The 18,506-nt window shown below is 43.0% G+C and overlaps 1 protein-coding gene across 5 annotated transcripts in view; it reads right to left on the minus strand.

Annotated features, from left to right (window-relative positions):
• LOC124141589 (A-kinase anchor protein 9-like) overlaps positions 1-18,506 on the minus strand; it is a 193,607-nt gene that overhangs the window by 165,788 nt on the left and 9,313 nt on the right. For 4 of the 5 annotated variants that reach the window (XM_048383253.1, XM_048383255.1, XM_048383252.1 and 1 more), the window contains exons 3-6: positions 16,596-16,646; positions 15,571-15,726; positions 12,501-12,569; positions 11,877-12,041 (exon numbers count right to left, since the gene is read on the minus strand). In XM_048383253.1, coding sequence (XP_048239210.1) covers positions 11,877-12,041; positions 12,501-12,569; positions 15,571-15,726; positions 16,596-16,646 — 441 coding nt within the window. The remainder of the gene's footprint in view (positions 1-11,876; positions 12,042-12,500; positions 12,570-15,570; positions 15,727-16,595; positions 16,647-18,506) is intronic. The other variant, XM_048383254.1, reaches the window with a different exon arrangement.

Below are 18,506 nucleotides of genomic sequence, written 5' to 3' on the forward strand. Positions count from 1 at the left end.
GTGAATCCCCACTGGTTGAGCTATTGGGTACCTATTCTGTTGTGAATCCCCACTGGGTGAGTTATTGGGTATCTATTCTGTTGTGAATCCCCACAGGGTGAACTATTGGGTACCTATTCTGTTGTGAATCCCCACTGGGTGAGCTATTTGGTATCTATTCTGTTGTGAATCCCCACTGGGTGAACCTCCGGGGACCTATTCTGTTGTGAATCCCCACTGGTTGAGCTATTGGGTACCTATTCTGTTGTGAATCCCCACTGGTGGAGCTATTGGGTGTCTATTCTGTTGTGAATCCCCACTGGTTCAGCTATTGGGTGCCTATTCTGTTGTGAATCCCCACTGGGTGAGTTATTGGGTATCTATTCTGTTGTGAATCCCCACTGGTTGAGCTATTGGGTGCCTATTCTGTTGTGAATCCCCACTGGTTGAGTTATTGGGTACCTGTTCTGTTGTGAATCCCCACTGGGTGAGTTATTGGGTGTCTATTCTGTTATCAATCCCCACTGGGTGAGTTATTGGGTATCTATTCTGTTGTGAATCCCCACTGGTTGAGCTATTGGGTGCCTATTCTGTTGTGAATCCCCACTGGTTGAGCTATTGGGTATCTATTCTGTTGTGAATCCCCACTGGTTGAGCTATTTGGTGTCTATTCTGTTGTGAATCCCCACTGGTTGAGTTATTGGGTATCTATTCTGTTGTGAATCCCCAAAGGGTGAACCTCCGGGGACCTATTCTGTTGTGAATCCCCACAGGTTGAGCTATTTGGTGTCTATTCTGTTGTGAATCCCCACTGGTTGAGTTATTGGGTATCAATTCTGTTGTGAATCCCCACTGTGTGAACCTCCAGGGACCTATTCTGTTGTGAATCCTGACTGGTTGAGCTATTGGGTACCTATTCTGTTGTGAATCCCCACTGGGTGAGTTATTGGGTGTCTATTCTGTTGTGAATCCCCACTGGGTGAACCTCCAGGGACCTATTCTGTTGTGAATCCCCACTGGGTGAGCTATTGGGTGCCTATTCTGTTGTGAATCCCCACTGGGTGAGTTATTGGGTATCTATTCTGTTGTGAATCCCCACAGGGTGAACTATTGGGTGCCTATTCTGTTGTGAATCCCCACTGGGTGAGCTATTTGGTATCTATTCTGTTGTGAATCCCCACTGGGTTAACCTCCGGGGACCTATTCTGTTGTGAATCCCCATTGGTTGAGCTATTGGGTACCTATTCTGTTGTGAATCCCCACTGGTTGAGCTATTGGGTGCCTATTCTGTTGTGAATCCCCACTGGTTGAGCTATTGGGTGCCTATTCTGTTGTGAATCCCCACTGGGTGAGTCATTGGGTATCTATTCTGTTGTGAATCCCCACTGGTTGAGCTATTGGGTGCCTATTCTGTTGTGAATCCCCACTGGTTGAGCTATTGGGTACCTGTTCTGTTGTGAATCCCCACTGGGTGAGTTATTGGGTGTCTATTCTGTTATCAATCCCCACTGGGTGAGTTATTGGGTATCTATTCTGTTGTGAATCCCCACTGGTTGAGCTATTGGGTGCCTATTCTGTTGTGAATCCCCACTGGTTGAGCTATTGGGTATCTATTCTGTTGTGAATCCCCACTGGTTGAGCTATTGGGTGCCTATTCTGTTGTGAATCCCCACTGGGTGAGTTATTGGGTATCTATTCTGTTGTGAATCCCCACTGGTTGAGCTATTGGGTATCTATTCTGTTGTGAATCCCCACAGGTTGAGCTATTTGGTGTCTATTCTGTTGTGAATCCCCACTTGGTGAGTTATTGGGTATCTATTCTGTTGTGAATCCCCAAAGGGTGAACCTCCGGGGACCTATTCTGTTGTGAATCCCCACTGGGTGAGTTATTGGGTATCAATTCTGTTGTGAATCCCCACTGGTTGAGTTATTGGGTATCAATTCTGTTGTGAATCCCCACTGTGTGAACCTCCAGGGACCTATTCTGTTGTGAATCCCGACTGGTTGAGCTATTGGGTACCTATTCTGTTGTGAATCCCCACTGGGTGAGTTATTGGGTGTCTATTCTGGTGTGAATCCCCACTGGGTGAACCTCCAGGGACCTATTCTGTTGTGAATCCCCACTGGTTGAGCTATTGGGTGCCTATTCTGTTGTGAATCCCCACTGGGTGAGCTATTGGGTGCCTATTCTGTTGTGAATCCCCACTGTGTGAACCTCCTGGGACCTATTCTGTTGTGAATCCCCACTGGGTGAGTTATTGGGTATCTATTCTGTTGTGAATCCCCACTGTGTGAACCTCCGGGGACCTATTCTGTTGTGAATCCCCACTGGTTGAGCTATTGGGTACCTATTCTGTTGTGAATCCCCACTGGTTGAGTTATTGGGTATCTATTCTGTTGTGAATCCCCAAAGGGTGAACCTCCGGGGACCTATTCTGTTGTGAATCCCCACAGGTTGAGCTATTTGGTGTCTATTCTGTTGTGAATCCCCACTGGTTGAGTTATTGGGTATCAATTCTGTTGTGAATCCCCACTGTGTGAACCTCCAGGGACCTATTCTGTTGTGAATCCTGACTGGTTGAGCTATTGGGTACCTATTCTGTTGTGAATCCCCACTGGGTGAGTTATTGGGTGTCTATTCTGTTGTGAATCCCCACTGGGTGAACCTCCAGGGACCTATTCTGTTGTGAATCCCCACTGGGTGAGCTATTGGGTGCCTATTCTGTTGTGAATCCCCACTGGGTGAGTTATTGGGTATCTATTCTGTTGTGAATCCCCACAGGGTGAACTATTGGGTGCCTATTCTGTTGTGAATCCCCACTGGGTGAGCTATTTGGTATCTATTCTGTTGTGAATCCCCACTGGGTGAACCTCCGGGGACCTATTCTGTTGTGAATCCCCATTGGTTGAGCTATTGGGTACCTATTCTGTTGTGAATCCCCACTGGTTGAGCTATTGGGTGCCTATTCTGTTGTGAATCCCCACTTGTTGAGCTATTGAGTGCCTATTCTGTTGTGAATCCCCACAGGGTGAGTTATTGGGCATCTATTCTGTTGTGAATCCCCACAGGTTGAACTATTGGGTGCCTTTTCTGTTGTGAATCCCCACTGGGTGAGTTATTGGGTATCTATTCTGTTGTGAATCCCCACTGGGTGAACCTCCGGGGACCTATTCTGTTGTGAATCCCCACTGGTTGAGCTATTGGGTACCTATTCTGTTGTGAATCCCCACTGGTTGAGTTATTGGGTATCAATTCTGTTGTGAATCCCCACTGTGTGAACCTCCAGGGACCTATTCTGTTGTGAATCCCGACTGGTTGAGCTATTGGGTACCTATTCTGTTGTGAATCCCCACTGGGTGAGTTATTGGGTGTCTATTCTGTTGTGAATCCCAAATGGGTGAACCTCCAGGGACCTATTCTGTTGTGAATCCCCACTGGTTGAGCTATTGGGTACCTATTCTGTTGTGAATCCCCACTGGGTGAGTTATTGGGTATCTATTCTGTTGTGAATCCCCACAGGGTGAACTATTGGGTACCTATTCTGTTGTGAATCCCCACTGGGTGAGCTATTTGGTATCTATTCTGTTGTGAATCCCCACTGGGTGAACCTCCGGGGACCTATTCTGTTGTGAATCCCCACTGGTTGAGCTATTGGGTACCTATTCTGTTGTGAATCCCCACTGGTTGAGCTATTGGGTGTCTATTCTGTTGTGAATCCCCACTGGTTCAGCTATTGGGTGCCTATTCTGTTGTGAATCCCCACTGGGTGAGTTATTGGGTATCTATTCTGTTGTGAATCCCCACTGGTTGAGCTATTGGGTGCCTATTCTGTTGTGAATCCCCACTGGTTGAGTTATTGGGTACCTGTTCTGTTGTGAATCCCCACTGGGTGAGTTATTGGGTGTCTATTCTGTTATCAATCCCCACTGGGTGAGTTATTGGGTATCTATTCTGTTGTGAATCCCCACTGGTTGAGCTATTGGGTGCCTATTCTGTTGTGAATCCCCACTGGTTGAGCTATTGGGTATCTATTCTGTTGTGAATCCCCACTGGTTGAGCTATTTGGTGTCTATTCTGTTGTGAATCCCCACTGGTTGAGTTATTGGGTATCTATTCTGTTGTGAATCCCCAAAGGGTGAACCTCCGGGGACCTATTCTGTTGTGAATCCCCACAGGTTGAGCTATTTTGTGTCTATTCTGTTGTGAATCCCCACTGGTTGAGTTATTGGGTATCAATTCTGTTGTGAATCCCCACTGTGTGAACCTCCAGGGACCTATTCTGTTGTGAATCCTGACTGGTTGAGCTATTGGGTACCTATTCTGTTGTGAATCCCCACTGGGTGAGTTATTGGGTGTCTATTCTGTTGTGAATCCCCACTGGGTGAACCTCCAGGGACCTATTCTGTTGTGAATCCCCACTGGGTGAGCTATTGGGTGCCTATTCTGTTGTGAATCCCCACTGGGTGAGTTATTGGGTATCTATTCTGTTGTGAATCCCCACAGGGTGAACTATTGGGTGCCTATTCTGTTGTGAATCCCCACTGGGTGAGCTATTTGGTATCTATTCTGTTGTGAATCCCCACTGGGTGAACCTCCGGGGACCTATTCTGTTGTGAATCCCCATTGGTTGAGCTATTGGGTACCTATTCTGTTGTGAATCCCCACTGGTTGAGCTATTGGGTGCCTATTCTGTTGTGAATCCCCACTGGTTGAGCTATTGGGTGCCTATTCTGTTGTGAATCCCCACTGGGTGAGTCATTGGGTATCTATTCTGTTGTGAATCCCCACTGGTTGAGCTATTGGGTGCCTATTCTGTTGTGAATCCCCACTGGTTGAGCTATTGGGTACCTGTTCTGTTGTGAATCCCCACTGGGTGAGTTATTGGGTGTCTATTCTGTTATCAATCCCCACTGGGTGAGTTATTGGGTATCTATTCTGTTGTGAATCCCCACTGGTTGAGCTATTGGGTGCCTATTCTGTTGTGAATCCCCACTGGTTGAGCTATTGGGTATCTATTCTGTTGTGAATCCCCACTGGTTGAGCTATTGGGTGCCTATTCTGTTGTGAATCCCCACTGGGTGAGTTATTGGGTATCTATTCTGTTGTGAATCCCCACTGGTTGAGCTATTGGGTATCTATTCTGTTGTGAATCCCCACAGGTTGAGCTATTTGGTGTCTATTCTGTTGTGAATCCCCACTTGGTGAGTTATTGGGTATCTATTCTGTTGTGAATCCCCAAAGGGTGAACCTCCGGGGACCTATTCTGTTGTGAATCCCCACTGGGTGAGTTATTGGGTATCAATTCTGTTGTGAATCCCCACTGTGTGAACCTCCAGGGACCTATTCTGTTGTGAATCCCGACTGGTTGAGCTATTGGGTACCTATTCTGTTGTGAATCCCCACTGGGTGAGTTATTGGGTGTCTATTCTGGTGTGAATCCCCACTGGGTGAACCTCCAGGGACCTATTCTGTTGTGAATCCCCACTGGTTGAGCTATTGGGTGCCTATTCTGTTGTGAATCCCCACTGGGTGAGCTATTGGGTGCCTATTCTGTTGTGAATCCCCACTGTGTGAACCTCCTGGGACCTATTCTGTTGTGAATCCCCACTGGGTGAGTTATTGGGTATCTATTCTGTTGTGAATCCCCACTGTGTGAACCTCCGGGGACCTATTCTGTTGTGAATCCCCACTGGGTGAGTTATTGGGTACCTATTCTGTTGTGAATCCCCACTGGTTGAGCTATTGGGTGCCTATTCTGTTGTGAATCCCGACTTGTGAGGTACTGGTCTCTTATTCTACCAAACACCGATGTTTCTTTCCTCATAGCAAACTAGGCACTGAGGTCGATGTCTATCATGGAACATATAATGCAGGCCAGGTACAAGCCACCTGCCATACCGAGAGAAGGGGTTCTGGTTAAATGGCACTTGGATTAGTGTTTCAGCACACATCACAGTGTTTCACCCTAATGAGTGAGTTTGGTTTTACGCTGCGTTAGCATTATTCCAGCAATATCACGGCAGGGGACACCAGAAATGGGCTTCACACATTGTACCCGTGGTGGGGAATCAAACCCGGGTCTTCGACATGACAAGCTAACAATTTAACCACTAGGCTACCCCTTCACCCTTATGAAGGAGGAACATCAGACATCTACCACCAGCATCTTGCTGACTGACCAATGATACAGTGAGTCACACCTATCATCAGCAGATCCTGACATACCTCAGACAGGCAAGCACTTTCCCTAAGGCAATATCTGAGGCAAAATTCAACAATATATATTTTAGTGTTATATGTTGCTTATGGCTACCCTTCAGTGTTACCATGGTTTCTTGGCTGTGCAATAATTAGAAAATGAACACAGCAGCATTTGTTAAATCATTGATGCTGACGTTTTTTCTTCCAGGCCAACAGCCCCACCCCCACCTTTCCCCCCACCCCCAACATCAGTAGAGGACACCAGGGTGCGTGACCTGAATGACAAGTGGGGTTGTGACCTGAATGTCAAGTGAGGTCGTGACCTGAATGTCACCTGAATGTCAAATGGGGTCGTGACCTGAATGTCAAGTGGGGTCGTGGCCTGAATGACAAGTGTGGTTGTGACCTGAATGTCAAGTGGGGTCGTGACCTGAATGTCAAGTGGGGTCGTGGCCTGAATGACAAGTGTGGTTGTGACCTGAATGTCAAGTGGGGTCGTGGCCTGAATGACAAGTGTGGTTGTGACCTGAATGTCAAGTGGGGTCGTGACCTGAATGTCAAGTGGGGTTGTGACCTGAATGTCAAGTGGGGTCGTGACCTGAATGTCAAGTGGGGTCGTGGCCTGAATGACAAGTGTGGTTGTAACCTGAATGTCAAGTGGGGTTGTGACCTGAATGTCAAGTGGGGTCGTGGCCTGAATGACAAGTGAGGTCGTGACCTGAATGACAAGTGTGGTTGTAACCTGAATGTCAAGTGGGGTTGTGACCTGAATGTCAAGTGGGGTCGTGGCCTGAATGACAAGTGGGGTCGTGGCCTGAATGACAAGTGTGGTTGTAACCTGAATGTCAAGTGTGGTTGTAACCTGAATGTCAAGTGGGGTTGTGACCTGAATGTCAAGTGGGGTCGTGACCTGAATGACAAGTGTGGCCGTGACCTGAATGTCAATTGGGGTCGTGACCTGAATGACAAGTGTGGTCGTGACCTGAGTGTCAATTGGGGTCGTGACCTGAATGACAAGTGGGGTCATGACCTGAATGAAAAGTGGGGTCGTGACCTGAATGTTAAGTGGGGTCGTGACCTGAATGACAAGTGGGGTCATGACCTGAATGACAAGTGTGGTTGTGACCTGAATGTCAATTGGGTTTGTGACCTGAATGACAAGTGGGGTCATGACCTGAATGACAAGTGGGGTTGTGACCTGAATGTCAAGTGAGGTCGTGACCTGAATGTCACCTGAATGTCAAATGGGGTCGTGACCTGAATGTCAATTGGGGTTGTGACCTGAATGTGACCTGAATTACAAGTGGGGTCGTGACCTGAATGTTAAGTGGGGTCATGACCTGAATGTCAAGTGAGGTCGTCACCTGAATGTCACCTGAATGTCAAGTGGGGTCGTGACCTGAATGTCAATTGGGGTCAGGACCTGAATGTCAAGTGGGGTCATGACCTGAATGACAAGTGAGGTCAGGACCTGAATGTCAATTGGGGTTGTGACCTGAATATCAAGTGGGGTCGTGACCTGAATGTCAAGTGGTTAACCTGATGGTTAACCATTCACTGGTTACACTGAAGGCCTGCATTTGATTATCGACTTGGGTGATCTCAATCATGATACTGCTGGAATATTGCAAAAAAATGCATATAAATCAACTCACACACAACTAATTTCCAGGACATTTCTAGAAGTGTGTTCAGTCCCTGACTGGAACATTGTGAAGGCAGTCTCGCCAGGGTATTTGTGGATGAAGGACAATCAGAAACTACATACAGCAAGAACAGGACACGGAAAATGTAGTGAATCACAACATCCAACAGTGTGCACAGGAAATGAAACTTGCACATCACCAAACGAAAACCATGCAAAGAAAGGACACAACCAAAAATGAAATGAAAACAGCACAAAAGATGGTAACAGGCCAAATAACATGCAGTGAGTAAAGGATCAGTCAGAAGGCCACTGACATGAAACTGATGAAGCGTGCAATGTAGTAGGCAATGGGTAGCTGAGATGCATGACTTACTGATCAATACATGACTTACTGACCAATACATGACTTACTGATCAATACGACTTACTGTTCAATACATGACTTACTGATCTATACGACTTACTGTTCAATATGATTACTGATCATATATTACTTACTGATTAATACATGACTTACTTATCAATACGACTTACTGTTCAATATGACTTACTGATCAATACATCTTACTGTTCAATACGATTTTCTGATCAATACGACTTACTGACCAATACATGACTCACTGATCAATACGACTTACTGTTCAATATGATTACTGATCAATACGACTTATTGTACACTTTCGATGTAGGTTCTAACACTGTTATCGAGCAAGTGATCACTTATTAGAACCTACACTGAAAAGTCGCTTCTTATTGTAATAAGGAAGTTGTTCATCCATATATCTTATCCTTACTTAGTTAGAAGCCTGTTCCCTTTGATCTTGTCTGAAACTTATCATTCCTAACACTGAAATTATCTCAAAAATATTTCTGCCTGTCCATACATGAATAAATCTTTACAAACTGGATGTACTGGTCACTGATCCTTGTTCTCCCACAGTGAAAGTATTGTGGGTGGTGGGAATGTACATCAGTCTAGATGCAACTCATGCAAGTATCAGCCAGGCACCAGAGCAGGGGAGGATGAATAATGATGATGAGGACTGGCATGTACCCCGGGTACCCATCAGGGAGCTTGTCTGAACAGTCTAGATGCAACTCATGCAAGTATCAGCCAGGCACCAGAGCAGGGGAGGATGAATAATGATGATGAGGACTGGCATGTACCCCGGGTACCCATCAGGGAGCTTTTCTGCACACAGGAAATTCAGTCCCAGAAATTACAGACGGCAATGGATACTGCCATATTATAGAACCAAGAGACGCCCTAAATCTTCAATTTTTAAAATATATTTATGACAAGATTGTTTTTCTTCAAGAATTCACTTCATGAGCAATGCCAAATCGGAAGAAGAGAAGTCTCACATATCAAGGGAAATTGATTTTGTATTTTTGATAGTTGGCAAATTGTATCCCAAATTATTTGACAGACTTTCTCCCAGTTGAGTGCCGGAGTACATGCATCCTCATCACCAAGTGGTGTTAGAACCCAAGCAAAGACTGGACTGAGCAACACGCAGTAGTAATTTCCAAGCATCAGACAAGAGTCATTACAACAGGGAACCTGAAGAATGTCTGATTGTGACAAACAAGGGGAAGTAACTGCAGTTGGTCAAAACAAGAACTATTTGAATAGCAACCCTTGGAAATCTTTACTTACTTATAAAAACACAGCTTAAAGAGATTTTTGTTGAAGTGAAACTTTGGATTTTCAAACTCTTTTTAAAAAATTATATTAGATTAAGATGTTTTTTTAACTGTAATTGATATCTTGTTAATAATAAGATCATAACAAGCTTCATTTTTTAAATCTGCCAAATTTGACGTGAAAAGTAATAAAACATAAAATCAGTCTGGTATCCTAAACAAATTTGATCAAAATTTGGAAAACATCAATATTGATAAAGGAATGTGTCACAGAGATTTCTAAAAAATGTTATTGTGCAGAACAGTCACAAATCTGTTAAACAAATATTTCAAGAAGGCTTAAAAAAATAAAAGAATTGGTTCTCAGGCAATGTTTTTTTAAACAAAAGAGCTGGCGGGTAGTGCCTTTATTTTCTTTTTTCTTTTTGTTCAAATTAGTAGGTAACCAAATAAACAGTTGTGTAACCAAATAAATAGTTGTGTACAAACTACCTTGGAAGGGGCCTGCCTACATAAATATATTCTTTGATGTGTAAAATACTGGAATACAGAATTTTACCACCGTTGGACTTGGAATATTTAAAGATATTTTTGTTCGTTTTTTAAAATGGAAATAAAAACGAAACGTGTGGCGAACTTTATGATGAAGCAGGCGATGCCTGAAAACCAAGACTTTTTCTTTAGCCTAATGTTGATCTGAAACAGGGTTGATATTCAAATGACGTAGGATTTCAATGCAAACTAGAACTAGACACTGTATACAAACCCAGTCACCTCAACGTTCATATTGCTCTGTACAGTCCATCTTTGCATTGGAAACAGCAGGGAATTGACTCAAATATCACCCGACAAACATTCGCGAAAAAAACAAAAGATGAGAAATGACGACAACATTCACCATGGGAAATGATGGGAATTTGTTCCACCTTGAGAAATGACGGAAATGTTTCACCTTGGAAAATGATGGGAATGTTTCACCATGGGAAATGACGGGGATTTGTTTCACGATGTGAAATTATGGGAAATTAGTTTCACCATGGGAAATGATGGTGATTGGTTTCACCATGGGAAATGACTGTGATTGGTTTCACCATGGGAAATGATGGGGATTGGTTTCACCTGGAGAAATGACGAAAATGTTTCACCATGGGAAATGACGGTGATTTGTTTGGTGGCAGCTTGTGTGATGACATGCCATACAGAACTGAGGGAGGTGAACACGAACCACAGAACACAGAGTATTGTCGATGTTTTCTTGTCAAAACATATAACTACTTCTAATAATAATCTAATCACAGCTTATATCCATATTTTATCATGTCGTATTCTTGCTTAAAGTGGAAATAAATGTTATAATGCATGTTTGTGTTTTTTTAAATTTCCCAAACCTTACTTCTAAAATCCTACAGAACAAATTGGAGACATATCAACCTAAGTCTCCCATGATATATTTGTTTGACGATGTCATAGTATAATTTCTCTTCATGAACAAAGTTTGAAAAAATAACTGATTCAGTCAGTTCCTATGTCTTCTGTGCCTTGACAGAAAAAAGTATACACAAATTACGAAGCTGAACCACATGTAACATTCCACCGACAGCACTTCCCCGTAACCACGACAACCAATAGGTTGTGCATGAACACTGGGAATGACTAATATCATGGATTATGGTAATACCATATAAAGGCACTTTGCAAACATTGTTTTCAGTACAATAAAATAATGGTTATTCCACAATAGAGGGGTGGTGTCTGAGTAAGCTGAAGTGCCACTGAGTTATCTCCCTTGGCTGCTGGGTTTGAATCAGTTTCAGCCCCATTAGAATCAAACTGGCAGCTCAGGATTCCCAAAACTTGTATACTGTCTTGATACAGATAGATACCATTGGAGATCAATAATGATATTTACCATCCACACCAATTAATTGTGCCCCCATTTCATTAATCGCATGAGCTGTAGCAAAATCTTATCACAACCGTTTCAGCAATTGAACTGAATTCTAATCAACACAGAAATCCAACTAGAAAAATGCATTGTTTCATTGCAAAGCGTTAATGACCTGCTTCAAAGCAGAAATTTTAGATAATGTCCTGGACATAGAGAAAGTCAGATAAGTATAAAAAGTATTTTCTCTAAAGAAAAGAATAAGCATTGGTATACGAGTAATGGCGCATAGGATGTGAACGACTTCCTGGGAGCAGAACTCACGTATCACAGCAGAAACAATAAACACAATCCAAGACGGCACTAGGTCGCAATTCAAGACAGCACCAGGCAACTATCCAAGACAGCACCAGGCAACTATCCAAGACAGCGCCAGGCAACTATCCAAAATGGCACCTAGTGACAATCTGTGGTACATCTGGATACCGAGAATCATTTCAAACCTTGAGGCCTACCTGCTGAAGTTGTTGCTGAAGCAGAGACACCTGGTGGGCTAGTGTTTGCGTTTCTTGTGTATAGTCATGTGAAGACTTCTCGGCCGTCGCTTTGAGTCGCGAGGTCAGCTGTTGAATGATGAGGTCCCTCTGTGCCAACGCTGAATGCAGATCACCTAGATGTACCTGGAAAATGGATTTTATGCTTTTAACAAAGTGTGATAGACTTAGTCCTAACCCAAGCAATTCTTGTGTATAGAGTGATGAATGTAGTTTAACACAGACCAAGAGGATGTTAGTGTATTTGCAGTGTTTGATTGGCAGCAAATCATGGAAGCCCTGTCGATGGCTGTTGGGTTTCACCTCCCTTGGTCGATGTAAACAAACATGACAGATTTGATCATTAAAAGATTTCTGGATGGGACTGTTCTGGAAGGCTTGCTGTACCTACATAAGAGCAATGTGAGGGCTATTTGAAGCATGTTTGGACCTGACTTGCATCATACCTACTTGCCAAGTGCAGATTGGATACCTATCTCAAAAACACCAAATATATGCCAGCTTACAACGCTATTCGGGATTCAAGAACAGAGTCAGGTTTGCTTTGAGAATGCTTTGTAATCAAAATGTGAATCTAATCCTTACCCTTGGTTCAGCGACGCCCCCTCTGCCTTCTGCTATGTTGTTTTCCATGTCTACATTGTCCGGTGTTCGCTGTGAACATGGATTGATTACATACAGGGAAGAGAGAGAGAGACACATGTAACTATGGTAACATCTGTACAATGGTTGACAAACTATCGATTTCATTGTCAATTTCAAGCCTCACACACTTATAACTGGAACATGTTCTCAATTTCCATATCATCTACATCTGCTTGACATCCTAGAGAGAGGTTTGACTTCTTGACAAGTGCCTATCCCTTAGGAAGGGTAGATTCTGTGTTTGTTTGTTTGTTTGCTAAATAATCAAGTCTGGGCCAGACAATCCAGTGATTGACATCATGAGCATCAATCCACGCAATTGGGATGCGATGACATGCATGTACCAAGTCAGCAAGCTTGACCAGCAGATCCCGTTAGGCGTCTCTTACAACAAGCATAGTCGCCTTTTACAGCAAGGATGAGTTGCTGAAGACCTATTCTACCCCCGATTTTCACGGCCAGAATCTGTGTGTACACACATCGTCATCCATCATGGCCATAAATGCTGCAACACACTGACGTTAGCCATGTTACAGCTGCAGCACATCACCCTGACAGTACAGCCACCATCCCTGTGTAGATGACACACAATCAGCCAGGTCACACACTGTTCTCACTCAGTATTCCATAATTTCACCCATAATTTCACCCATACAACATTAAGGGTGAAACGATACACCGATATTCTGATGCATCGCGATACTTGACCCACGATACGATATACGATAAACGTAGGCCCATTTATCGATACGCCACGATACGGAATGCAAATCTCAAGTACAGCGTTTCCTCGCTATTGTGCCTTTCAATAAACCGCTAACTTGGTTTTAGCGTGCGGTAACGCATGGCTCCCAAAAACGTACTTACATTTTTAATAAGCTCAGGTTTTACACTGACAGATGTTTTTCCCAGTCTCAAAAAACATTATCAGCTGATCCCCGCAAGCACATAACAATCGAAATACCTGTCAGCAAATCCGAACTGAAGTACGCAATTCAATACCATTATCATACTATCTTGTTATTAAAACCTGTTCATTGTATATCTGGACTTGTGTTTGTAATATATTTTAATAGTTTTTTCAAAATTTCATTTAATATTGTTTTCATTAAGTTAGGTGAAATCATGTGTGAAGAGATATAGCAACCACGGTCAGATTACCGCTTTTGACGCATTGAAACGAACTTTAGTTGCTAGAGATTAGATACATATATTAAAAATGCCATACTTTGACTCGTTAAAAGTCATATTTGTGGCAATTTGGCTAATATATGTCAACATAACGTTTTCGCAATCGAAATACATGTAGCACGGGAAGTCCCTAGGGTGACTGGTCAAATTGTTCCGTGGGTAAAAATATCCTGCAACAGCAATCACCAGTACCAATATGCTACACTTGTGGTTCTTATAATTTTAAATATATATATAGTAAAACCTGCAACTAAGGTAACACGATATTGGAATATATTATTCCCAACAAAACAATAATTTCAGATACAATTTCTTCGACCATTGCATCAAAATTCTTTGATGTTGTATCACTGGTGGAGCACATTAATTATTGTCTGGTGTTTGAACTTTGAATTGTTTTTAGGAAAGTTAGAGAAAGTTCCACTTTGAAGCTGAACAACTTCAGTAGTCTTGTTATTATAAAATAATTTTGACTGTTCCAAAATCATGAAAGGTTCAATCTTGACATGCTTTAAGTCTTGTTTCTTTATCATTGCGTATCGAGATACGTATCGTATCATGACCAGAATATCGAGATGCGTATCGTATCGTGACCTTCCTGTATCGTTGCAGCCCTATACAACATCATGCAAGAAGCAAGGGGATCCTGATTTCTGATGGAGGTCCACAATCAGTGAAGTGATACACCGCAGTTACTGTATTTGCCTTAATAAGTGCCCTGGGGGCTTAAAAAATTGAGGGGGGGAGAGAGAGAGAATGTGCACTTATTTTAACCTAAACAGTTAAACTTGTCAAAATTTGAGGGGTAGCAAACAAACTTTGTTTAAATGTCAGTGAAAATAATTTTACAATAATGCATACAAGGCAATCATACATGTATTCGACACTGCTGTTGTCTGTAACAAATCTGTAAAATACACAAGCTAATACCAACTGTCATCTACATTTTGTGTTTTAGTAGTGGGCACTTGTTAAAATCATGTAAAGATTGGTATGGGAGGCAGTCAGGTGGCGCCTATTGGATCAGGGTGCTTAGTACGGTGAATACGGTAGCAATATTTCAGCTGTATCACAGTGGCCTGTAAATGATTAAGCTGGATCAGACACACCAGGGCTTGACTTCATTGACGGATGCTTCTCCCTCCCACTGCACGATTCATGCTTCTGAGTGAGTGAGTGAGTGAGTGAGTGAGTGAGTTGGGGTTAACGCCGCTTTTAACAGTATTACAGTCATATCAAGGCTTGTCAGCTTAATGTGGGAGGAAAGCCCAAAGTGATGCAGGTCTCAGACGTTTACCACTTTGGTGAAACCCACGAGCACGGGTATGGTGCTGACAAACCTAGAAACATAATCGGGGCGAACCAGAATTCGAACCCACAATCTCATTCTTCTGAAGGCGTATTTTGTGCAATATAGTCCTTGTGATAAGTTCCATGATAGACTGGCATATTATTTGTATGAATTAAGGAAGAAATCATATTTTCAAAATAAATACAAAACATTTTGGACATTTGGCAGTTATAATAAGGGTAACACTATTTTTCAGGGAATTATCAGTTGCAGAAGCCCAAGGTCTTCCATTAACTGCTAGACAATGAATGTCTCTGACCCACTTTTATAAATACATGGAAAATGTATGGAAACGTCCTAGAACAAACCAGATGACGTTACCTAACAATGGGCGTGATAATGGCCCATCATCAAACAATTTGAGGGCATCATCAAGTTACAGTGGCCCGCTCATTTCTGATAACAGCTATAATGAAAGGAAATGGAGCCCTGTTCTCTCCATGTTTCCCTGGAGGGGTGGAGCCTGACCTGTTGTTTGGGCTGCTGTCGGAGCTGGTCGTTCTCCTGCACCACCTTGTCCAGAGCGAGCTGCTTCCCTTCCATCATCTCCTCCAGCTCAGCAACTCGGCGCGTGGCATCCACCAACTTCGTCTGGTAGTACACGGAGGAGTGCATGTCCGCCTCCTGCAACCCCAGAACATCAGGGCGTGTCACTCACACAGTGTCATGTCACAGGGGTAGATGTAACAACAGATTCCCATGTAGCCAGCAGGGCTTGCTCCTTTCAAAAGTTACTGGCCCTTCTCCAAACTAACTGGCCTACAACTAAATGGTGGCGACCGTGAAGTGGCTGAACCTGAGGTCATGTAGCCACCGAGCAGGTCTCTAAATATTTTAGAACTACTAACCCTTAAAACGTTTTTCCTGTTCTCTGCGATTAAATCTTGACTCCCATTTGCTTCATTTCATGGTGATTCATACAAACGAAGAAGTTGTTGTACACAACATTACAAAATTTGCATGAGACAGCCAACTGGTTTTCTGTGTTAATATGCCACGCATGGTAAGACTTTTCTTTTCACATACCGTATTCGACGTAACAAGCGCCCAGGGCACTCTCGAAATAAGGAATAGGGGGCTCTTATTCGAATATTATTTTGGTGGAAAAACAGAGTTGAAAGAAAAATTTTGTGGTTTATGCTGACAGCCTGAAATGTTTATGTACGACAGATATGTTTTTCCAGTGTGTATTATACGCAAATAAATAAGTCCTGTGTACATTGATCAATTAGAAGGGGTGCTAATTGGGATTGTTCACTAGCCAATATATTAGCAAATATCGCCATGGGCGCTTATTAGAGTGGGGCGCTTATTACGTCGAATACGGTATTATTCAACAAGGGAGGAAACAGGACTTTATAGTCAGTTTCTTCCCTTTAACACCCCTAAACAAGCCTGACATTTAACCCCCTCTATTTAACATAAGATAAAGTGTTAGTGACAGATCAGTGCCATGCTGCTAGTGCCCAGAGCAGGTGCCCCTCCTGACCTACCTCTGCTGACCACTCCTCCCCGCTGTAGCTGACCAATGAGCCCTGGTCACTCTGCAATAAACAACACACAACATGCACATGCAAAAACATGCAAAACATGCCACACAACAACAGTGAGTGAGTGAGGTGGGTATTCCAGCTATAACCCGGCTTGGCAGGTTAATGTGGGAGGAAAACCCAAAGTGGTGCAGGTCTCAGACGTTTACCACTTTGATGAAATCCACAAGCACGGTGTGGTGCTGACAAACCAAGAAACATAATCGGGATGAACCAGGATTCAAACCCATATTTTCTGGCATGCCCAAGGGCCGCAACTCTGTTCAACAAATTACGGTGCCTTTGACAACTGGGCCACCCATGCCCCTTTAAACAACAGTAAAACAACAATGAAAAACAACAGTGAGAAAAAACAGCTGACCAACATTTGGACAAATAAGGAAACTGTGACTGATAAGTTGTATAATGATGGAGTCAGCTATATTCTGAAAGATCATGGATTATTGTTAAATAACTTAGGTTATTTAACTTTTAACATGGGTTATTTACAAATAAATTATTAGACCTTTCTCGTCCGCCTCAATACTAAACACCCAGCCTCACATCCGTTGATAGTCCCCAAGTACCTACAGAGGACGTAAATCGGCACTTGTGTTGCCATCTATCTTTATTTGATGAGTGAGTGAGTGAGTTTTATGCTGCTTTGAACAGTATTCCAGTTATATCATGGCGTGTCAGCTTATTGTGGGAGGAAAGCCCGAAAGTGGTGCAGATGTGAGACATTTACCTGGATGAAACCCACGAGCACGGGTATGGTGCTGACAAACCTAGAAACATAATCACTGCAAACCCGGATTCGAACCCACAATCAATGTCTGGCGTGCCCAGGGGCTGCAACTCTGCACAGCGAATCGTGGCACCTTAGACGACTAGGCCATCCGCTTTTTGTGATGAAATACACCACATACATCATCTATCAAACATTCCTGCTTCCTGTGAATCACACCTGGTGACTATTCATACACAGAGAGGCTTTGCAAGTTGAACAGTTTGTTTTCAAAATAATAAAATAAGATATAAGAATTAAAATGTCCCCATTCTCATTTTTCAAATATTTGGATAAAAAAAATTGATTAATTTGCTGTGTCCTTACAATGTATTTGTTCTGGAGTTTCCTTCATTGAAAATCCACTTAACAACAAATCTGTCCAATCTCATTAAAATCAGACCTTAGTTCTCACTACCGCTAAACAACGATCTTAAGAACGACCTTTCACCGGACCAATCAGAGAGTCGCTGACCAGATCAGGAAAGTGACAGTTGGAATATGTTTCCTAATCATGTAACTTTGAAAAGGTTAACACAGGGCATGCCGAACAACAGTTGCAGAATTGTACGAGTGAGTCCATCAAATTCATCGTCTATCTCTCGCTTCAATGGGATAAACATTTGAAAAGGAAGAGACTCTCCAAAGTCCGTTGGAAGACTGCCTTACATTGGCCATCTATTAAACATTCCAAAATTTTCAAATAGACGTTTTCAAATTTGGAATGAAAATTTTTCAAAGCATAGACTGAAATGGAAGTCGCCAGTGCCATGAAGCTGAAGACAGCTGCTTTCTGGTTGGGTGAGGTCGACTTCTCATTAGTCCTGATCAGTCCTGAAAGACACGATAAGTTCACGAGAGGTCGTCATGACATGACCTGTTATGGGATGTTCTCAGTTCTTGGCGTACTGGTAGCGAGCACTAGGATCTCATCTTGATGAGCATGGAAATCAGCCCCGCCTTAATTTGGGGTGAAATGACAAATAGGACAAAGAAATAAATATAAAAAACAAATGCCAAAATCAAAGTAACGTCAACATACAAAACATCGTGCATACACCAGTGCACACATTCATGCAACTACTTCA

The sequence above is a fragment of the Haliotis rufescens genome, unplaced genomic scaffold, assembly GCF_023055435.1.
Source record: "Haliotis rufescens isolate VD_foot unplaced genomic scaffold, xgHalRufe1.0.p SCAF_46, whole genome shotgun sequence".
NCBI classification, from domain to species: domain Eukaryota; kingdom Metazoa; phylum Mollusca; class Gastropoda; order Lepetellida; family Haliotidae; genus Haliotis; species Haliotis rufescens.